Below are 23,676 nucleotides of genomic sequence, written 5' to 3' on the forward strand. Positions count from 1 at the left end.
TGTATTACATAAAGACAAAATTGCTCACACCACAATTTATTGGGCTCTACAGTTCATCCTCAAATTGCTAGTCTAAGTGTTTTAAAAACCAAATAATTTCTAATAGATCCCCTATTCCAGGGTCTGTGCTTCTGTGAATTATTGGGGTCTGAGTGCACCAAACAGTAGCTAATATTACGCTATGCAGAGTGTCATGCAACCAGAATAACACATACGTTTTGCAACTACATAATTCTCTTTATTTTTCAAAAATTTTATATAACTACTTCCACATTTCCATAAAATTTCCAATTTTGCACAGAGAGAATAATTCACATTTTTACCAAGCGCCTTCCCCAACCCTTTTAGTGTACGATATTTATCTTCATGCTCCTGTTTAAGTATCTCTACAGTTATTGGTAAAAACATATGGGATGTATGTATGAGAAGAAGTTCTATTATACTTTACAGGAAAATTTTATATCTACCTACCTTTTATTAAAGTACTTGTCTATAGCATGTGAAACAAAACTATCCTGTAGTATCTTAATTCCTTCATGTGAGCTGTTTGTCTCCTCGTGTGTGTGTGTGTGTGTGTGTGTGTGTGTAATGATATTATTAGGTCTGAATAACCTGACATTTTGCTAGCAATTTTGTTCCGTTTCCAAAATGGGAGGTGAGCAGAATCATGTGATGGCCACTTTGCTACCTTAACATATTATGCAGCTATAAATGAGTTGGCCTTGTTCTAAAGTAACTTACTCACTAATTGTTCCCCTCAAAACCTGGCATAATAATGGGTACATCATATACCAACAAGTTACATATTAGTACAGCAATTCAAGAGCTACAGTTTCTAAATGGCTGTGCACTGGAGTGGCTTTATGGCACTAGCTGTGATCTTGCTCCCAGAAGAATTGTACTGAAGCATGTCCCATCCTGTAGGATGTAGCACTGGACATGAGTGTTGGAAGTAGGTCAGGTAACCCAAATTCTTCAGCCTTCCATCAGTCCTCTAAACATTCCTGTGGAAATGCTGTGATTTCCAATTTCTGTTGGACATGTCTATATCATAAATGCTGTTTCACAAACACTTCTGTGAATTTTTATATGCTACTTGCATTTTCTCCAGCTCTTGTAAGGGACATCTGGCAATAGTCCTGAGAATATTACCTTCAGATTGGCTGTCATGACATTTTAATATCAGTTAAAGCTTTTCACATTTATAATGAAGCTTTGCTGGGTGAAGCTTAATAAGCCTAGAGACATCTTTTATTCTACTAATAAAACAGTATATACAAAAGCAGCTAAAGTAACAAAAAGAGCATAACATGTTTGGTCAGCAAACAAATTTCTTTTACAACAGAGTATTTTGAATTTCTACATTTCATCTCCAGCCATCAATGGTTGTAAGAACAATCCTGCTGTTCCTAGAATACATACCAGAATAAAAACCCAAAGAAAAATGCGATCAATTACCATGGCAACATACTTCCAATCATCCTGAATCTGAAAAATATAAACACAGACAAATAAGACATGAAGCAGGCGTGTTCTGATAAAGGTAAAGTTTACTGATCAGTAAATGGGTTGGTATCTGTGTTCAGCAAAAATGTACATGGGAGCTCTTCCATGTACAGAATGTTTCTTCTTTCATATGAACACAACTTCCAACCTGGCTTTTGAGGTAGCAGAAATTCATCCATCTGTAGTAAGGCCAAAAAACAGTGCAGAATTAACTATCTCTTCGTCCCCCCCATTGGTTTGATTCATTATGGCTGAAACTTGCTTTGCATGAGTTGCAGAAGCTATCTTTCTAAATTAATCCCAACTTGGTAACACTATTTTAAGATAATAGAACTGTCCCTTTCACTAGACGCACAGGGGGATATATGGCCCCTCTTCTGTGGGCACAGAAATTTGAAGGTGAAAGACTCTATAGAGGGAGCACTTTCAAAAGTCACTTGGGCACCTAGGAACCTAAGTCCCATTGAAACGCACCATTCCTGTTAAGTGGTAAGTGCATGGGTGCATGCAACTTAATTCATATATTGATGACTTTAAAAACTTATCCTGACACTTCTTACAGTTTTTAATACTGTATTAGAAAGCGAGATGCTTATGTATAACGTAAAAACTTTTCTCCTTCATATACCAAGACTGGAAAAAATGCTTTCCAGCAGAAGTGGTTTTACATTGAATGATTATAACAAGAAATAAAATGATAAATGGCTTTTAAATAGTGCATAACTTTAAGTTAATGTTGGAAATAAATATTAAATAAGTATCCTAAGTAAAGCTAAGCTTGATAAATTTCAATCTTTACTTCAACTTTCCTAGATGAACACAGCATAAGTGCATACTTCATTCTTGAATGCTGTTATGAAAATGAGAACAATGCATTTTATTTTTGATGTAGAAAATATATTTTTCTAGAAAAGAACCATCATTTTTAAAGCTGAAGGAGACCAAAAGAGCATACAGAATACACCAGTCCTGAATAAGGCCCAGATTCAACAAAATACATAGGCCCAAACTTCATTTAAGCAGATGCTCGAGTGCTTTGCTGAACATGACCTGCAAGTGGTAAAGATAATGGTAGAGTGGCTGCATATGAGTTACTTGTATCTGCTCACTGTATGACTGAGAAGTAGTAATAACCATCAGAAGCTCCCCTGGCTTATTGAAACAGAAAAACTGTGTGAATTTAACACTTTAGAAAAATGCCAAATTGAGAGCCCTGAACCTCACTGTTCTGTATTTATCCACAGAAGGAGTTCAGCATGAGTATTATTATCAGGGAAAGCCCAGAGGTGAAAGTAAACTGGTATGGTCCAGCTTCCCTGGCGGTGATTTAAAGGGCCCAGGGCTCCAGCCACTGCAGGGAGCCCTGAGCCCTTTAAATCCCCGCCAGAGCTCTGGCTTCAGTGGTACTTTAAAGGGCCCAGGGCTCCCCGCAGTGGCAGGAGCACCGGGCCCAGCTATTGGAGCCCCGGGACAGCAGCAGCCGGGCTCCGGCGGTGATTTAAAGGGCCTGGGGCTGGGGTTCCTTTCAGTGGCCAGAGCTCTGGGTCCTTTAAATCATCGCCGGAGCCTTGCCACCCCAGGGTAGCAGCAGCAGGGGTCCCGCAGTGGTTTAAAGGGCCCGGAGCTCTGCAGCGGCTGGATCCCTAGGCTCTTTAATTCGCCCCTGAGCCCTGGGGCTCCCAGCTACCTCTGCAGCTGGTAGCTCAGGGTGATTTAAAGGCCCTGGGGCTTCCAGCCACAGCCAGAGCCCCAGAGCCTTTAAATATTGAAAGCCCCACCTCTTCTGGTTGAGGCCACGCCTCTTCCAGTTGAGGCCACGCCCCCCACAGAGGATTCCAGTGTACTGGTAAATCCTTCAAGTTACTTTCACCCCTGGGAAAGCCTCACTACTTCTGTGAGCCAGGGAAGTAAATATGCATTTTATGGCAGTGGTGACTTGCCTAAGGGTACACACTGAGCTAACTGCAGTGCTAGGATTTCCCAAGCTCTCATTCTGACTGCAAATCTTTTGCTTGTTCCTCCCCCACAAAAGAGTTAATGTAATAGATTCCACTTTAGCAGATGGGTTGGCATTGGCAGTAAAAGGAGTTCAGTGCAACACCGTGTTTCCCCAATATGAATTTCAATCCACTGATTGATTCATGGCCCCATACACCTACAATGTAAACAATGTGGGTTATTTGTATCAAGAAATTGTGAATTGTTCTGCAATGTTTTTATGAAAGGCATCTGGATGTTTACTCCTACAAACAAACAAAAAACACACTCCAACACTCATGGTAAAAAGTGCCTGTAGCCTCAGTAACTAATGCTGAAAATTGTTCTTACCTCTTTAGCTTCATTCTGCATTTTCATATTCTCTGCAATGTATTTGACACTTTCAATGGCATCTCTCATTTCAGGTGACAAAACTGAAAACGAAAGCAGAGCATCTACCGAGTCATAGCTTGTACTCCTTGTAAGATTGCCACTGAAGTCAGAAAACTTTATTCGTTGATACCGACAACAGCTGCATGTTATATCTTGACATATGAAGCCATCTTTGCAGCATTTGGTTTCAGAGCTGCTGAAGCAATTTAAGTCTGAGAGCTCAGCACTGTAAAGTGGCTTTGGCTTCTGATTATTCTCTTCATCACTGGCAGGCCTGGTCATAAACATGATCTTGGGAAGTAAGTTCAAGAAAATGGTCTTCACCCACTCAGGCATCGTGTGTGTCTTGGGTGTTCTATAGTGTACATTAAGTACAAACACAGTAATGACAATGGAAAGAGTTACAAATATCATGGTGAAGAGGAGGTATTCTCCAATAAGTGGGATCACCAAAGAGGTAGAAGGGATGGTCTCTGTGATCACTAGGAGAAATACAGTTAAGGATAAAAGGACTGATATGCATAGTGTCACCTTCTCACCACAGTCTGAAGGCAAGTAGAACACCAAGACAGTTAAGAAAGAAATCAACAGACATGGGATAATCATGTTGATGGTATAAAATAAAGGCAGGCGCCTAATATAAAGAGAATAGGTGATATCTGGATATATCTCTTCACAACAGTTGTACTTAATGTCATGTTTATATCCAGGAGCTTTAATAATAGCCCATTCTCCACTCTCCCAGTAGTCTTTGAGGTTCATTGTAGAGCCAATTAAAACTAAGTCAATTTTAGCTTTATCGTAAGACCAGGAACCAAACTTCATGGTGCAGTTTTGGTAGTCAAATGGAAAGTAGGTTACATCTATTTTACATGAACTTTTAAAAATAGCTGGAGGTATCCAGGTCACTTCTCCTGTGTATTTCAATAAGGCCTTTGTCTTGTCATCAACTTGGAAGTCCCCAACTGCACTGCAAAAATAAACCAGGGTGGAAAAAAAAAAGATAGGCAGTTCAACTAATTAAATTACTTTCATATAATAAGAGGTTAAGAACATAGGTATACTTATATACAGTGACTCTGGATTCAGGCACTGGAAGTCAGCAAATGCACACTTCAGCATTCCAGCAGTAATGTTAACTGTGCTGAATTGCATGTGTACAGGGCCGGCTCCAGACCCCAGCGCGCCAAGCGCGCGCTTGGGGCGGCATTTTGTCGGCAGGGCGGCAGCCGTGGGACCAGCGGACCTCCCGCAGGCATGACTGCGGACGGATCGCTGGTCCCGCAGCTCGGGTGGACCTCCCGCAGGCATGACTGCGGATGCTCCACCGGAACCGCGGACCAGCGAACCCTCCGCTGCTGCGGGAGATCCACTGGAGCCGCGGGACCAGCGGAGCCTCCGCAGTCATGCGTGTGGGAGGTCCGCTGATCCCGTGGCTCCGGTGCACCTCCCGCAGGCATGACTGCTTGGGGCAGCCAAATTCGTAGAGCCGCCCCTGCATGTGTAGTACTAGCTCCATGGCTGGCGTAAATAAGAGTGGTTCCATTGACATCAGTGGAGCTACATGGACTTACAACTGCTGAAGATCGAAATGGTAGTATTTTCTGCTCCTGTAACCTGGCTAAATGTGATCCATACCCAAGGCAGCAAACATGAGCTCCTTTGTGTCAGAACAAAGTGATGGACAAGCTGATCTTCCTTACTCTGCCTGGTCCACTCTCTCTCTTCTCTCCATCCCCATAGTAGCTTGCAGTATCGCTCCTCTATGAAAGCAGGAATTCAGGGCTCCTGCTGCAGCTTGTCACTGCGGATGCATGGATCAGAGCAGGGCCATCTCCCCACTCTGTTCACAGTCACAATTTCAGCTGTTGTCTACATGGAAAAGTAAGACTGGGGAAGCATTTTTAGCTATTTATGTGATTAGCAAACTGCAGAAGAGAAGTAGTCAGCATCACATGACCAGCCAGCTCTTCATGGACCTACCAGCGCGTGCTCTACAGACCACAGTTTGGGAACTCCTGTATTGGAGAGTACTTCAAGTATGTTTCACTGAGGCCAGCTTCCTTATATAGTGTATAATCAACATATCACCTCAATAATACATTTGGTCTCCTATTGACTCGTTGGAAGCAAAAGTCCTAGGAGTGTACCTAGGAGGGGCTTTTATATAGTTATACTTAATGCTGTGTTGACGTCAGATGGGTAGCAATTTTAACTGCAAAAATGTCTGGATCTAATAGTCCCTTTCAATGAAAGGTCAGAATTACTGGAGACTCTCTCATCTGTAAATGAGAGAAAAGTTGTGTAGCAGAACTATGTACTCCTTCTGACTGCCAGCCTTGCATATTGTGCAGAAAACATTTATAGAAAGACTGGGAAGTAGAAGGAGCACAGGGATGCAGAATCTGAAGTTTCCTGTCTTTCTCTTATTAAAATGTGTGTGTTTTGAATTTTTAATACTTATTAGCTCAACAGACTCCAAAAGTATTGATGTTCAAAAGAAGCAGTGATTGGGGGGAGTTCTACCACTAGAGAAGTAACAGTTTGCAATACATACCATAGTCGCTGTGTATTAGTACCTGGGTTTGATCAAAATCTTAGGTCTTTTGTAATATTCATGTGAATATTCTTTTTTTTTTAATTAATGATACAAAACCAAAACAAATTAAGAGTAAAGGCACTTGATATGGCATATTCTTACTTGTTATATAAGACAATGTCTGGCTTCCAGATCCTATCAGATGGGACTCGAATAAACTCAGCACCTCCATATTCCTCTGGATTCCACTTAAGTTTGTAATCATTCCAGATCTAATCATGGAAGAAACCAAAGTGCATTAGAATTACAAAAAGACCCATCTGAAATTGTGGACTACTGCCTATTCTTTCCATTAAAACAAATTGCTGGAATGTCACTTTTATAAAGTTGGTGTTTGTTTTTTCAGAAGCTCTAATGACTAGATGTATCATATTTTAAGAACATGCTATTTATTTGTATTCATTAGCACATACATTGGGAACCCATTGTGCCAGGTGCTGTATACACACGAGAGAATCTCCTATCCCAAAGAGAATACATTTTAAATAGACAAGACAGACCGAGGGTGACATGGGAAACAGACACAATTAGGTGAAGTGACTTGACCAAAGTCACACAGCAGGTCAGTTGCAGAGCTAGGAATACATCTCAGGTCTCCTCATGCCCCTTTACACTAGACCAGGCTGCCTCCTCTTCCTCTCAGCCCCCAATTATATTAGAATGTGATTGCTCCTGCTATTTTCATGCTATGATCCCAACTCATAAGGTAAAGCAATCTTACAATATCTCTAGAGCAACCAGAGAGATTTCTGAGATCGTAAACTAGTTCCCTGCGAGATCCCTCCAGCTAAGGCAGCACAGGAGGGTAGGGCTTGGTTAATGCTTGAATAGGAGAAATCAAAGGAATGCCTAAGTACTATAAGAAACAGTGATGATAATTCAATAGGTGACACAGTTCCCTCTGAGACACAATATGGATGAAGTAATATCTTTTATTGGACCAACTTCTGTTGGTGAGAAAGAAACTTTTAAGTTTACACAGAGCTCTTCTTCATCTCTGGGAAGCTAAGGCTATGTCTACATTGCACTTTCGTTGGTAAAACTTTTGTCAGTCGGCGCTGTGAAAAAAAAAACATACCCGTGACCGACAAAAGTTTTACCAATGAAAAGCGACGGTGTGGACACTGCTTTGTTGGCGGGAGAGCGTCTCCCACGGACAAAGCTACTGCCCCTCATTGGGTGTGGTTTTATTTTGTTGTCAGGAGAGCTCTCTTCTGCCGACAAAGAGCGGCTACCCTGCGTACCTTACAGCAGCACAGCAGTGCGCAGTGTAGACACAGCCAAGTTATGTATCTTGCAGCGGTGTACCGCCATAAAGTCTCCTGTGTAGCCGCTCTATGCCCGCTGGCATAATTAAACCACCGCCAACAAGCAGCGGTAGTTATGTCGCTGGGGGATGCTCTCCTGCCAACATAGCGCTGTCCACACCAGAACTTCTGTCGGTGAAACTTATGTCGGTCAGGGGTGTTTTTTATTCATACACATAAGTTTTACCAACAAAAGTGCTAGTGTAGATATAGTCTGAGTAAGTTTCTCAGAGCTGAAGAAGAGCTCTGTGTAAGCTGAAAAGCTTGTCTTTCTCACCAAAAGAAGTGGTCCAGTAAAAGATATTACCTCACCCACCTTTTGTCTCCAATATCCTGGGACTGACATGGCTACTGCAACACTGAATACTGCATACCGAGTCAGTACTGAACAAAGAATCCAGCATATTTTAAGGAGAGTGGCAGGTACCATTGTCTTGGCCAATTTGGTCATTAAAATGCCATGGTTCTTTTTCAGAGTCAGGGTGTTAATGCTGTTGTCTGGGACAAGCTGTTGTATAGGTAATTACATTGTCTCTACATGAAGTTCCCTGTAGCCAGTGTAATTACTCTCCACAAGATGAGCTTCACAGAGTTTCCTTGGCCTCCTGTGCTGATCTAGTGGGTTTTAACCAGGGGAGGCTCCATAATTATTCAATGCAAATAAATAGCCTACCACTAGGTGTCAGCAATGGATTAAGGTAAGTGTGACCAACCCAGATCTCTGCACCAAAGCAGCATAGTACCCTACCGGGCCAGCATCTCTGATGCTGTGATCTTTCCTTTCCTTAAATGCAAGTCAATCAATACAAATGCTGGCTAGAAAGAATGTCCCAGTATCGTTGAGCATTGGCTTATTTAAGTTTTTGTTTACTAATACTGAGGCATTTTGGTGTTGTGCTGTTTTTCATGACTGGAGGGACATTTTATTTACTTTACATAATAGTTACACTTACATACTAGAAACAGTTTGTATTTAGCAAAATGTTTACGATTTTCCTCCTCTGTTCCTCCCAAAATATTCCTAGGCCAGTTTATGTAGCTGGTGTTCCTTGCTTTTGACCTATATATTCCTGTTTACAAATCTTTAATGTTAGCAGTTTACATTTTTAATTAACGAGATTGAATGGAAATATGGGGATTCAGGATGACCTAATGGTTAGAGTCCTACCATGGGACCTAATGGTTACAGGGAAGAACCCAGTGTAGTTGAATGGCTAGAGCATGGAATCAGCAGATCTGGATTCTGTTTTTTGACTTGCTATGGGACCTTCTCCAAATCATTTAACCTTTTTGTTCAGTTCACCCAATTATAATTTTGCAATAATACTGCTTTCCCACCTATCTACAGTGCTGTGAGATGTCTGGATGAAAAGTGCTATGTAAATATAATGTGCAATGTCACTGTTATACTAGTTAGCTAAATGCTGATACTAATGAACATTACACAAACCCTGGTCAGTAGAACATATTGCTTCTCAAATTGTGGGTGAAGGACGCAACAAGAAACCTCACATATTGACATTAAAAGAAAAATTAACCGAGCTGCTATTATCAGTGCTGGGATTATATTTACTTACATGTTTCAGCCACAAGTTGGTCTCCATTATCTGGTTCACTTCATCCTGAAAAACACAGCCATGTTGAAAAAGGAGTGTGCCTTTCTTTGGGCTAATCCTGTAACACTTACTAGGTTAAGAAAGAAGCCAGTACTCACCACCTTCACTAGCTGGGACATGGACACCTCAAACTGAATGATGGCAGGGTCTGACACGTTCTCCACTGGTCTGATAAACTGATTGTAGTTGGCAAACAAGGCTGCGAACAGCCTGTGCTCTGCTTCTGAACAACTGCAACCTGAAAAGAGATCATGTTGGCTTCGGATTTTGAAAAAACCCATGAACCTTCATGCGGCCAAACGCTGTTTCCTTTGAAAATTAAATAACCAGCCATTAAATCTGCCTGATGTTAATTTGGCATTCATTTAAGGTTAAAATAGAAGAATAAATGTAATGGGAGATGGAGATTTTCATATGTCTCCGCAAGTGGAGTTTAAAGGATAATTTAATAACATCATAGAAACTGGAGCTGAAAAAGCCCTTTTCCCTGGCTCACCTTGTCCCTCAACACTACAAAAAGGAGTTGGGGTTGAGTGGGGTCAGAGGAAAAAAAATTCTTACAAACTTAGGCCCATGAGGAGCTAAAACTACATTTTCTAATATGACCAGTTCCTGGGAAATTTTAGTGTCCCAGGAGACCGTGGCTCATTATAGGATGGTTGCAATGATGCTAACAGCTTGTTCATTATAAATAAGGAAACAAGGATTAAAAATTGATTCACCATTTCAAAGGGAGCTCATTCTCTTTGCAATTGTCCCTTTTTGATGCTGGTTTTGCTATCTGTGGTACCTTATGGCTATAAACTGAAGGTCTCAAAGCACAACTGGGAATCTTCTGTCCCCTAAACTATGCTTCCATTCTCATAGGCAACAGATAAACACAGTGGGAGGCAGACCCTGCCTGGAATTTAGGGGCCTTGTCTTAAAGAGACTCTCTTCTGGTACTTGGATGTGATATGCCCAAATCCTTTCATTTAAAAAATTAGATCTCTTCTCCATTTATGGATAATTTTATATTTCAACATGGCTGGTGAGACAAACTAACAGTTATGGCTAAATTCTGCTTTCAGCAACACTTGTGTAAATCTGGAATCGCTACACAGTCTGTCGATCTTTTAAAATATGACAGTCTGACTGAATATAGATTTACATGCAGTTGCTAGGATATGTTTAAGGTTTTTTTCCCCCCAGCCATACTAGATTAGTATTATCCAGTAAACAGAAGGGAAGCAGAAATACCATATGCACAATAACTGATCTATAAAGTTTCACAAACAAAATATCTATCTTCTGACCTATCCTAGAAGTTCTGCTGACATCTAGTCTGAGAATGGCACAATGTCAGACCACATACAGTCAAACATCCCCACTCTCTATTCATTTTGAAGGCTATTTTTTTCAAGGGTAGTAAAGTCATTCAAACCAACACAACAGATTAAAATAGATAGCTTTATATTTTCCTATTTCTGGAAAATTAACTTTTTAGCCAGTAGACTTGCTCTAATCATTTAGTGATATCTGACCTATAATTATTAGCAAGTCAAGATTCCCCTGGATTAAATATGCCTGAGTCCTTTATGTAGGTGGGTTTTAAGATTCCTATTCAGCCTTTTGCCAGCTCCTTCCCAAATGCTGTTGACTAATTTACATTTCCACAACATGTGAATTAAATCTCTGTGTTTACCACACATCTAGCATCCATCACATTGTAGACAATAACTACACATATATAAATCAGTGTTTCAACATTCTGGTTAAAGTTGCTGTCATCCCAGAGCACCAGTAACAGCAAGAAAGAGATCTTTGCTCTGCAGAGATAAGGTGCACTGTTCAGATCCACCTTTAAGGCTATCTCAAGCAGCTGTTTGGCATCACCTATTTCTGCTGATGCCCCAGCACTTGAGAGCACATAGCCACTGTGAGCTAAACCTTAAAACCATATTGAAATTTTTCAACTCTTTGATTAACATTTAAATGGCTTTGTGGGAGCATGGGACCCATTTGGCATGCCAAATCAGGGCTGCTATTTGTCACGGCAAGATTTTAAAACTGTTTAACAAAAGAAGCTGGGATTCATACGAATCCTGCAGCATGCCACTTATTAGTGCTGAACCTAAGTCCAGACCAATTAGAAACAATTGTACAAAGCCATATCCCGTCCTCCTCCTACCCCCTCCTTTTAAAAAAAAAGTCAAGGACCACTCACCTTTAAAGAAAAAGAAAGCAGCAGCTAGAAATAGCGTGAATGTGCTCCTCATGGCGTTATGAATTACTGCTCATCAACAGAGACTGCTGGCGACAATCTCAGCTGCTAGGATTGCACAAGCATGGGAAATACAGACAGCTCCAATCTTCCAATGTATAAAATCCTTATATAAGGCAGACGGCAGGACCCTGGAGAACAGTTCTGCACCATGGAGATCCCATTAGCAACGCTGTGCTGCCCCTTTTTCAGCTGTTCATATTGTCATAAACAGAGAGCACTGGAAAGACAAAATAAATCGTAGACAAAATAGATGTAGTTACTGTAGGCAAGTCATCATCAATTCATCGGGCAACAAGGGTAGGCAAGAAGCCATTAGTGGATGCATAAATGAGCCCAGTAATTGGATAATGCTAAGAGTTTTTCCAATCAGCTCCTGTACAGGAGATGAATCTTTATGCCAAGCCATTGAAACAGGTTTAATTAATAAAAATCTTATAACTGAACTGTGCTGAAATGGATATTGACATTAGAGACACTCAAATTAGCAGTAAACTGAGCCCAAGAGACCGAAACTGCCAAAAGGTGGGTGAGGTAATATCTTTTATTGAACCAGCTTCTGTGGGGTGCAAGAGACAAGCTTTCAAGCTTACACAAAACTCTTCTTCAGCTGCACAGTTAATTAATGGACACAGGTAAAAATTTGTACCTGTTTGAGGCTTTGTAGTGAGGAGAGCCCCAATCCTGCAGGCACGTGTGGAAGTATTTACTTCTTCATCCTGACTTTGCATTTCATCTACTTTAGCTTCACTTTCAGCTTACTGATGGGAGTGCTCTGTGAAGGCAGTAGTAGACTTGCTCCCCTACTTTGAAATCAATGGCACTACTCACAGTGGGAAAATGCATAAGTGTTTGCAAGATTGGGGCCCAGAGATTGACATAAGGTACAGTGACCACGGTTAGGCCAAGAGCTCAAGTTTAAGGTTAAACTAGTTTGGGTTTAACAGCACTGAACTCTCCTGAGAATAGCTGTGCTTGCAAGAATCCTGCCATCTTGGGTCAGGAAAATCAAATCTTGGTACCAAATTCAAAAGGGAAGGGAAGGATGCAGCAATTCCAGATGGATTCTTCTGAAACCAGACATTGAGGGAGAGGGGTTGGGTTTGAGGTTCTGGCTGAGGCCCAACTCTAGCAAAGATAGTGGCTTGAAAGCTCACTGGTGCCTCTCCTTGGAATTTAAAAAGAGACTGTTGCAAATTCCTGTGGGCATCAAATGTTCTGATTTTTTTTTTAATTGCCAGGGTTTTTCTTTGTATGCAGTGTTGTAACAGCTGTGTTGGTCCCAGGATATTAGAGAGACAAGGTGGGTGAGGTAATGTCTTTTATTGGATCAAATTCTGTTCATGAGAAAGACAAGCTTTCAAGCTTTCACCGAGCTCTTCTTCAGGTCTGGGAAACTAACTCAGAACGTGACAGCTAAATAGAAGGTGGAACAGATTGTTTGGCATAAGTAGTTACCACATATTTCAAGGGACGATTCAAGGTGAAGTGGTCCGTTAACACCCCTCCAGTTATAGGGAGGAAATGAAGGGAGGTGGAAAGCAGCTGGGGGCAGATGATGTTTAAGGGCTTGTTTGCTGAGAGCTTTTCTTTTTAATTTCAGGAATAATTCTCAGGCCTAGGATCTTGCTCCAGCAAAGAACTCTCTCTCCAGGCAGAGGGGGGAGCACACCAATGGAGTGCCTTCCTCGTGACTGTCAGCTCTCTTCACTGTGGGATGGGGATGGGGATGGGGGTGGAGGTTCTTACCATAGCTTTTTCCCCTGCATGACTTTCTCAGCTGGTTCTTTAAATTTGGCTGAGCCAAGCAGCTGCCACTCTAATGACTGTAGTTAGTAGTTGGCTGTATCGCCCTCTCTTCCAGCTGGTAAATACCTGTTCTGTTTCTTCTTTTCTGACATCCCTAATTTCCATGGACATCAATGCTTTTTTCTTTAATCATAGGCCAGTGATGGTCAAAGAAGCTAATCTATAGGGGCCAAAGCAATTTTTCAATGCAGATCTTGCTTTGCAAAGGTAAAAGTAATGCTGAGTGATACTGAGAAGAATTTATGGAGTAACTGTGTGCTGGACACATAAGAGAGGGCAGCAGGGACTGAGGGAGGGTAAGGAAAGAGTCAAAATTCAGTCCCCCACTGCCTGCTAGGCAATGGCGGGAGGGCAGTCCAAAGGGAAGTAAGTGAGGCCCAGCCCAGCTGGTGTTAACCTTCTTTCTATTTAGGGAACCACCAAACCATATTAACAGTGAGCATCTGGAGAATGGTAGGGAAGGGCAGGATGGTCTTGTGTCACAGTCCAGTGGAATGACACGAGAGACCTGGGTCAATTCCCAGCTCTGTCACAGACTCCCTGTGTGACCTGGGAAAAGCGCCTCTGTCAGGGTTCCTCCCCACTCTGAACTCTGGGGTACTGATGTGGGGACCAGAGCCGAGTCAGAGGGGAATCCTCTGTGGTTTAAATCTTTTTATTTACCCTGTAAAGTTACCTTCCATCCTGATTTTGCAGGTGTGATTCTTTTACTTTAAAAAAAAATTCTTCTTTTAAGAACCTGATTGATTTTCAGTGTCCTAAAAAACCAGGAGTTTGGTCTATGCTTGCGTTGTAATCAATTGGTTAGTATATTATTCTCAAGCTTTCCCAGGAAAGCGGGTGAAGGGGCTTGGGGGAATATTTTGGTGAAACAGGGACTCCAAGTGACCTTTCTTCCTGAATTTTTGGCTCAATCACTTGGTGGTGGCAGCAATACCGTCCAAGGACAAGGAAAAGATTTGTGCCTTGGGGAAGGTTTTAACCTAAGCTGGTAGAAATAAGCTTAGGGGGTCTTTCATGTGGGTCCCCACATCTGTACTGCAGAGTTCAGAGTGAGGCAGGAACCCTGACAGTTTCAATTTCCCATCTGTAACTGGGACAAACAATGCTTCCCTCACAAGGGTGGTGGGGAGACCTTCTTTGTGTTTGAAGTGCTTGGATGCAGGGGTGGTGGCCATGTTAGTACCTAGACCAGGGGTAGGCAACCTTTCCGAAGTGGTGTGCCAAGTCTTCATTTATTCACTCTGATTTAAGGTTTTGTTTGCCAGTAATTCATTTTAATGTTTTTAGAAGGTCTCTTTCTATAAGTCTATAATATATAACTAAACTATTGTTGTATGTAAAGTAAATAAGGTTTTTAAAATGTTTAAGAAGCTTCATTTAAAATTAAATAAAAATGCAGAGCCCCCTGGACCGGTGGCCAGGACCCAGGCAGTGTGAGTGCCACTGAAAATCAGCTCGCATGCTGTCTTTGGCACGCGTGCCATAGGTTGCCTACACCGACCTAGAAAGACAAGATTGTATTGAGCCACAGAGTGTAACCCCAAATGGAACAGGAAATGAGATGGCAATGCCATCATTTCCTGCTGAGACGGGCATTAATAGCGACAGATGTTCACCAGTGGGGCCCATAGATAGTAGACTCATTGTTGCCAACTCTCATGATCTTGTGGTGACAGTTTGCCTAGCGCTGAAGCCAGTTGGACCATAAAGGGAGAAGTTCCAGCTGTCTACCAAATTTGAGCCTTGCCTGAGGGAAAGCTCCCTCTGATTGGCTAGTTGTGCCATTTGCCTGTGTCACAGGGATGAGTAACCAATCAGAGCTGCTTCAGGCATAGCTCCCTCTCCATAGCAACCGAAAGTCATTCATATAGGAGGGGAGGAGGGCAAAGGAGACCAACAGCTCAGGACAGCTCTGTTCCATCCTCCCTCTTTCCCTCCTGTGAGAAATGGCTCCGTTTGTTCCCTGCTTCCTGCTCTGCTGTGAGCAATGAGTCATTCTGCTCCCCCTCCCCTCCGCAACACCTGGCTTGGAAAGATGCAGAAGGGGTAAAGGGGTGGTGGTGAAGAGCCCCTGGAGCTGCCCCACTCAGCCTGGAAGTGAGAGATGGGGCTCTATTGCAGCCCCTTACACTGGGCAGGGGGTGAAGAACACCAGGAGGAGCAGAGGTTAGACTTGGTGGGCACTGAATTGATGTGAGGACAGGACAGTATTGATTTGGAAGTTTGGGGCAGCATTAATTGCTGGGCAGGGGACAGGAGATGTGGCAGTGAGAGCTCCTGTAGCAGGGGCCAAAATCCTCTTACTCAATACATATGGTAGAGTAGGGGGCATGAACTGTCACTCAGAGATGCAGGGGTTGGGAAGGGAAAGTTCAAAAATCAAGAGTGACCAAAAAACACAATATAATCCTTTTTTTAAAAGTCATGATTTTGGGGGGCCAATCTCATGAAATTTTTTTGGGGGGTGGGCTACTCAGGATTTTTCATCTCTTGAGTTTGGCAATTTTGAGTAGTCCAGATTCTGATCTCAGTTACATTGAAGTCAGTGTCTTTATTCCATATTTACACACGTATCTGAGAACAGAATTTGGCCCACTAGAATTATACCAGGCATGTATTTGACCCAATGAGTCTGTGTTAGATCATATTTCCAGGATAAATTGAAAAATTGATTGGAGATAAAGCTGTGTAGAAGGAATTCTTAAAATAACCCAGAAATATAAGGCCAGTGTCTGAGGCCTGGTCTACACTAGGACTTTAATTCGAATTTAGCAGCGTTAATTCGAATTAACCGCGCACCCGTCCACACCAGGAAGCCATTTAATTCGACCTAGAGGGCTCTTTAGTTCGAATTTGGTACTCCACCCCGACGAGGGGAGTAGCACTAAATTCGACATGGCTATGTCGAATTAGGCTAGGTGTGGATGCAAATCGAACTTAGTAGCTCTGGGAGCTATCCCACACTGCACCACTCTGTTGACGCTCTGGACAGCAGTCCGAGCTTGGATGCTCTGACCAGCCACACAGGAAAAGTCCCGGGAAAATTTGAATTCCTTTTCCTGTCTGGACAGTTAGAATCTCATTTCGTGGTTGGACATCGGGGCGAGCTCAGCAGCACCGGCAGCGATGCAGAGCTCTCCAGCAGAGGAGTTCATGTAATCTCTGAATAGAAAGAGGGATCCAGCATAGACTGATCGGGAACTCTTGGATCTGATCGGTGTGTGGGGCGAGGAGTCTGTGTTTTCGGAGCTGCGCTCCAAAAAACGGGCTGCAAAGACCTACGAGAAGGTCTCCAAAGCCATCAGAGACAGAGGATACAGCCGGGATGCAACGCAGCGCCTCGTGAAAATCAAGGACCCCAGACAAGGCTACCAAAAAATCAAATATCAGAGGGGTAGCCGTGTTAGTCTGGTTCTGTAGAAGCAGCAAAGAATCCTGTGGCACCTTATAGACTAACAGACGTTTTGCAGCATGAGCTTTCGTGGGTGAATACCCACTTCTTCGGATGCATTCACCCACGAAAGCTCATGCTGCAAAAAATCAAAGCGGCAAACGGATGCTACGGAGCCTGCCACCACTAGCCCACCAGTGACCATGGACTCTGACGATGGGACAGTGTCGACGGCCAGTTCCTCGGCGATGTTCGCGGACGGGGAAGATGAGGAAGGGTTTGTGGAGGACGAGGCAGGCGACAGCGCTTACAACGCTGGTTTCCCCGACAGTCAGGATCTCTTCATCATCCTTACCGGAGATCCCCTACCAACCCTCCCCGGCCATTAACCCGGATCCTGAATCAGGGGAAGGAGCAGTCGGTAAGTGCTTTAACCATGTACACTTTTATTCTTAATATAACAGGAATCTGAAGTATGTGAAAAGGAGGTCTCTCTATATATGGGGATAGAACAGAAATCCTCCTGGGAGATCTCCACGAAGCTCTCCTGGAGGTAATCGAAAAGCCTCCGCAGGAGGTTCCTGGGGAGAGCTGCCTTATTGGGTGCTCCGTGGTAGCACACTTTTCCGCGCCAGGCTTTCATGAGGTACTCAGGGAGCATTGCCTCCCCGAGCACGGCTGCATAGGGCCCTGGTTTGTGCTGGCTTTCACGCAGCATGCGCTCTCTATCTCCTTCAGTGACCGTCCTCAGGGTGATCTCGCTCGGAGAGTCCTGCATCTAATTAGGGGAATTACTGTAATGTTACGCCTGGTCCAAAGTATTTTAAAAAAATCTCCGGACAGACGGCATAGCAGAGACTCAGCACGCTGCTGTGTGACAAGCGTAACGGAAAGCCAAAGAATCAAATGGACGCTCATGGAGGGAGGGGGGACTGAGGACGCAAGGTATCCCACAGTTCCTGCTATCTCTGAAAAGCATTTGCATTCTTGGCTGAGCTCCAAATGCTTCTAGGGTCAAACACAGTGTCCGCGGTGGGTCAGGGCATAGCTCGGCAATTTACACACACACACACACCCCCAGAAGTGAAAGGGAAAACAATCCTCTGTTGACTCTTTTACATGTCACCGTATCTTTACTGAATGCTGCAGATAGATGCGATGCTGCAGCACTCAACACCAATATCCTTGCTCCCCACCCCCCCTGCCAAGGGTGGCTGACGGTACAATATGACTGATATCCATTGTCATCATCAGCCTATTGGCACATGGGGCAGTGTAAAAGGACTGGTAACCATGCCAACTACCATCTGTCAGGTCCCCCAATGTCAGGTGAACCTAATTTTTCATGGTAGATGGTGCAATATGGTTGATAACCGTCTTCATCATAGCAACAGGGGGCTGAGATTCATCAGCCCCCACCCTTCATGGGTAAAGAAAAGATTCAATTGCCCCTGGACTAGCAGCAGGATGCTGGGCTCCTCTCCTCCACACTCCTTAATGTCCTATCTGGACTATCATAGCAACTGGAGGCTGCCTTCCACTCATTTCTCACTAACAAGTCACTGTGTCTTATTCCTGCATTCTTTATTACTTCATCACACAAGTGGGGGGACAATGCTATGGTAGCCCAGGAAGGCTGGGGGAAGAATGGAATGAACAGGTGGGGTTGTTGCAGGAGCACCCCCTGTGAATAGCATACAGCTCATAATCTATGCAGGATCTGACACAGAGCAGCTGTGCTCTCTGGTTCTCTGATACAGTGGTTCTCTAGTACACTTGCCCATATTCTAGGCAGGACTGATTCTATTTTTAGATACCAAAAAGGAGGGATTGACTGAGGGAGTCATTCCCAATTTTGGCTTTTGCGCCCCTGGCTAAGAGCAGCCAGGGGCACTTATGACAGCAGCAAATGGTGCAGTGCAAAAGGACTGGTAACCATGACCATCTTATTACCAATTTATGGTATGGTAGATGGTACAGTATGGCTGGTAACCATCTCTGCTGTCATGCAAAAGCAAAAGCATGCTGCAGTGTAGCGCTGCTGGACCGCCTCTGTTAGCGGCATCTAGTACACATATGGTGACAGGCACAAAAGGCAAAACAGGCTCCATGGTTTCCACGCTGTGGCATCTGCCAGGGCAATCCAGGGAAAATGGGCTTGAAATGATTGTCTGCTGTAGCTTTCCCGGAGGAAGGGATGACTGACGACATTTACCCAGAACCACCCGCGAAAATGGTTTTTGCCCCATCAGGCACTGGGATCTCAACCCAGAATTCACAGAGACAGACTAGACTGTGTTCATTGTTCGCAAAAATGTATCTTTGCAAGGAATTCACTCCCTTTTTCCCATCACACAGCTTCGACTGTCTCCAGACCTGCCACAGCATCCCCCTCACAGAGGCTGGCAAAGATTAGGCGGCGAAAGAAAAAGACACGGGACGAGATGTTCGCTGAACTTATGGGGTGCTCCCGAGACAAGGCAGACCAGCAGAGCCAGTGGAGGGAGACCCTCTCTCTGTACCAGCGCTCACACAGCGAAGGGGAGGAGAGGTGGCGTGAGGAAGACAAGCAGGCGACTCAAACGCTGCTTGGACTAATGAGGGAGCAAACGGACATGCTCCGGCGCCTTGTGCATGTTCTGCAGGACCTCAGGCAGGAGGACAGAGCCCCCCTGCAGTGTATCTGCAACCGCCCTCCCCCGCCACAAAGTCCCATACCCCCCTCACCCAAAATAACCAGAAGGAGGGGCACCAGAGGCCGTGAAAACTGTCACTGCACCCCAGCAGAGTGCTCAAGTACCCAAAAGCTCTCATACCCTAAATTTTGAGAAGTCCTTTCCTTCCCGCCTCACCCAAGCCCCCATCCCAGTTTCATCCCCTAACTGTCTAGTTGATAATAAAAAATACTTTTCTGTTAATTACTGTTTCCGTCATGTTCTTTTAGAGGAGACTGTGTTTGAAGGGGGGGAAGGGGGTTGGTAATTGGACAGGACAATCACCTTTACCAGGGTACAGACATGGGGGCAGGATCAGCAGCAGGTCACACACACACTGCAGTCAGTAGGCACCCTGGTCGGTATGGGAGGTGGTTTGCAGGTTCTGTGTGGGTGGGGGGGTACGTGACTTTGTAGCGGGGGAGGGGGGTTACAGATCTCATGCAACGGTCCCTGTCCTGGACCACAGAGCCACGCAGCAGAGGAATCTGTATCCGTCCTCCCCTGCCAAAAGGCCACATAGCCCCCACACACAGAGTCCCAAAAAGGAGGGATGGCAGGCTCCATTGAAACATCCAGTCCGGCACTGCAGACCGCTCTGGGAGCAGGAGCCTGTCATTCCTCGAGTTTACAGGCGGTCTTTACATCACTGCACACCCTACCCAGCACAGTCCGTGTCCCAGTTTCAACCCTGTAACGCAAAGTCATCAATAAAGAAACCTTTGTAAAGTTACAGTGGAACATGTATTTTATTTTTAAACGTGTGTTGGAAGTTGGGGAAGCGGGGTGGGCGGGGTATGTAACTGCAGATGCTAGTCAACAGTCACTTGGTAAAGAAACAGGGGCAGGTTCAGCTTCTCTGTAAAGAAACTGAACAGTCACAGGTCACGCTGCTCACTGCTCGCTGGTACTTGAAGAGTTCCTTGTCGCTGTGCAAGGCGCCCGCACAGAGCTTCACGAGCCAGGGCATTAGCGAGTAGGCTGGGTCCCCGACGATCACTATAGGCATCTGCACATCCCCAAGACTTATTTTGTGGTCCGGGAAGAAGCTACCTTCCTGCAGGCATCTAAACAGACCAGAGTTCCTGAAAACACGCACATCATGAACTTTGCCTGGCCACCCGACGTTGATGTTGGTAAAACGTCCCCCATGGTCCACCAGTGCTCGCAGCACCATTGAAAAGTAGCCCTATTTCTCAGCAGCTGACTGTGGAAGAGGTGGACGATAAGGTGCGAGGAGTTGTCAACGGCCATAACTGCAGCGGGATCCGTGCTCAAAGTGCTGTGGCGCCCGCGCTGTCACTGAGCAGAAAAGTGCACGAACAGATTGCCCGCCGGCGCTTTCAGGGAGGGAGGGAGGGAGGGAGGGCGTGATTGACAGTTCAATGATGACTGTTACCCAAAACCACCCTCGACACATTTTTCCCCCCAGCATGCATTGGGGGGAAATCCCAGAATTCCAATGGGCAGCGGGGAGTGCGGGAACTGTGGGATAGCTTCCCACAGTGCACCGCTTCCAAAGTCGACACTGGCCCCGTTACTGTGGACTCACACAGTCGAACTAGTGTATTTAGTGTGGATACACAACTTCGACTTCATAAGGTCGATTCCACAAATTCGAATTAAGTTGATTCGAAATAGTCTTGTAGTGTAGACATACCCTGAGATGCCTTATGCACCTAAAGAAAAGCCTAAAACATGTTAGGGACTGTAGATTTGTGGGGCAGAGGAGACTTTTCTCAAAGAGATGCTACACCTCCCCGGAGCACTGTGACTTTCTCTTTGGTGGGTTGTGACAATTCACCCTGGAATGAATCTCAATTCCTACCAATGAAATTTACGAATAAACATCTCTGAGACCTCCCAAAGGTTCTCCAACAAAGACAGGGAAGGTCTCTTTACATGCCTGATTTGTCCCAAAAGTAAAAGCCAAGCAGAGAAAAAAAAATCCTTCTAAGCCATCATCTTACATACGTTATAATGAAACAAAAAAAGGGTAGATGGCCAATTTAAGAACTCTCTTTCCAGGTCACTTTTAAAGTATTGAGAATCCTAACTGCCCTGCAAAGTACCATCCTGATTTGCAGCCAAGTAAACTGGAATAGAAATGCTCATAAATATCTGAGCTAAGTGTTTCGAGGGATTCTTGAAACTGGCTTTTCATTCTATGTGGATTTTAGAAAAGGCTATTTGTAGAGGCAAGATGGATCAGTGGGTAGGGCTTAGCCTGGGACTCAGGAGACTGTGATTCAATTCCCTGCTGTACCACTGACTTCCTGTATGACTCTGGCCAAGTCATTCTCTGCAGTAAGACAATTAGGCTGCCTAAAGAAGTGGGGACTGAAAAAACTGCAATGGTCACATATGCTGATGAAAGCCACCAAGATTTTATTTGAGGGTGTGTGTCTATATTGCAAAAAAAAAACCACAGCACCATGTCTCAGAGCCTAGGTCAGTTGACTTGGGCTCATGAGGCTTAAGCTGTGGGGCTAAAAATAGCAGTGCAGATGCTCGGCCGGGCTCTGAGATCCTCCCCCACCACAGGGTTTAGAGTCCAGCCCAAGCCCAAATGTCTACACTGCCATTTTTAGCCCTGCAGCCCAAGCCTTGTGAGCTCAAATCAGCTCACCGGGCAAGCTTCAGCTGTGCTGCGGGTCTTTTATTGCAGTGTAGATATACACCAGTGGTTCCCAAACTGGGGTTTGTGAACCCCTGGGCGTTCACGAAATGTTACAGGGGGTTCTCGGGAAAAAATGCCCTAATGGCGGACAGAGCTGTCCCTAGGGACCCCGGACAGCAGGGGGCCAGAAGCCCAGAGCCCCTGGACTGCCAAGAGCTAAGCAGATCAAAACAAGCATATCTGTCACACTGAGGAGATTTAAACTGCAAGATTCCTTATAAGAAATGGAAAGGGAGGCGGATATTTTTTGCTGTTTTTAAAATTAAATAGGCAGCTAGTATTGTTTTAAAAATTATTATAAAGAACAAGTTTAAGCTTTGTTGTAACGTGCGTTGTTTGCCTGGACTGCTCAAGACCTGAATGCTTGTGTAGGAGGAATGATTTGAGCTGGCTTCTTAAATACCTTCCTGCTGTTTCACATCTGATGCTCCTTGATGAAACTTAGCAGTCTTGTCTTATAACAGGCTTATTCAAAGTGATACAGAGTACAAAAGTGAGATTTTGGAAGAGTGTTGCTTTTTTCATAATGTAATAAAAATGCTACAATAAATAATAAATAATAATAAATAGTGTATAATAAGCATGTCATAAAAACAAATTTTATATTTCCAAGATCACTGCTTTTATAATTTATACTCAGATAAAGGAGAAAATCCCTGGAAACATTCATTTTTAGGAGGGGGTTCGCGAGACTGGACATTTCAGTGAAAGGGGTTCACAGGTTGTTAAAGTTTGGGAACCACTGATATACACCCAAGTTGCTATCTTGCTGGTTTGCTGCCAAATGTCGAGGAATCCTTTTTCTATGCTCTCAGCATGGAGTTTATTTACTCTGCTTATCTGTCTCGGAGCATCATTCAATCCATCCCAGACACACACTCTTCTGATAATTTGTATAATTCTATTAGGCTGGAGGAAATGAGCCATATGTCCCTTTGATTTTTCAGTAGGATCTCAGTCTTTTTAGTCCTGCAGTTTAACTCTTTGTGGATGTGTTTGTTTCTCAGCCTTTCTAGTATTTTTACTAGGCTTTTCTCCCCACCCTCCTTCCTCTTCATTTTCATTAATGAGCAGCTTCTGCACTACGAACAAATAAATTATAGCAGCTAGACATGAGCTAAAGCTTCAAAGCTCAGATCTGAATCCAGATTCCCCCAAAGCTCAAGGGGTGTTTGTCTAATAGCAGCTACAAACCATTCTAAACTTCAGATGTTTTGCCTTAATTTGGCTTGTTGCAAATTCTCAGTGATATTTGTATTCCAAGGCAAGATCTTCTTCCTGATCCACCTGCTGGAGCTCATGATGAAATCAGCTGGATCAGCGATAAGGTTATTTTCATGGCAACAGATGGTGATGTGATATAAAGATGTGATTATGACAACTGCAGGACTATGTAAAAAAAGGGTTTGTGCAGACAG

At 44.1% G+C, this 23,676-nt stretch overlaps 1 protein-coding gene across 1 annotated transcript; it reads right to left on the bottom strand.

The window, feature by feature from the left end:
* Positions 1-224: 224 nt before the first annotated feature.
* On the bottom strand, positions 225-11,937 carry CHRNA3 (cholinergic receptor nicotinic alpha 3 subunit). The gene is made up of 6 exons (XM_044981137.1): positions 11,605-11,937; positions 9,497-9,636; positions 9,360-9,404; positions 6,578-6,687; positions 3,835-4,846; positions 225-1,488 (listed from the first exon to the last, which is right to left on the bottom strand). The coding sequence occupies exons 1-6, from the start codon at positions 11,654-11,656 to the stop codon at positions 1,360-1,362; spliced, it is 1,488 nt and encodes a 495-aa protein (XP_044837072.1). The 5' UTR covers positions 11,657-11,937; the 3' UTR covers positions 225-1,359.
* Between the last annotated feature and the right edge of the window lie 11,739 nt (positions 11,938-23,676).

The sequence above is a fragment of the Mauremys mutica genome, chromosome 11, assembly GCF_020497125.1.
Source record: "Mauremys mutica isolate MM-2020 ecotype Southern chromosome 11, ASM2049712v1, whole genome shotgun sequence".
NCBI lineage: Eukaryota > Metazoa > Chordata > Testudines > Geoemydidae > Mauremys > Mauremys mutica.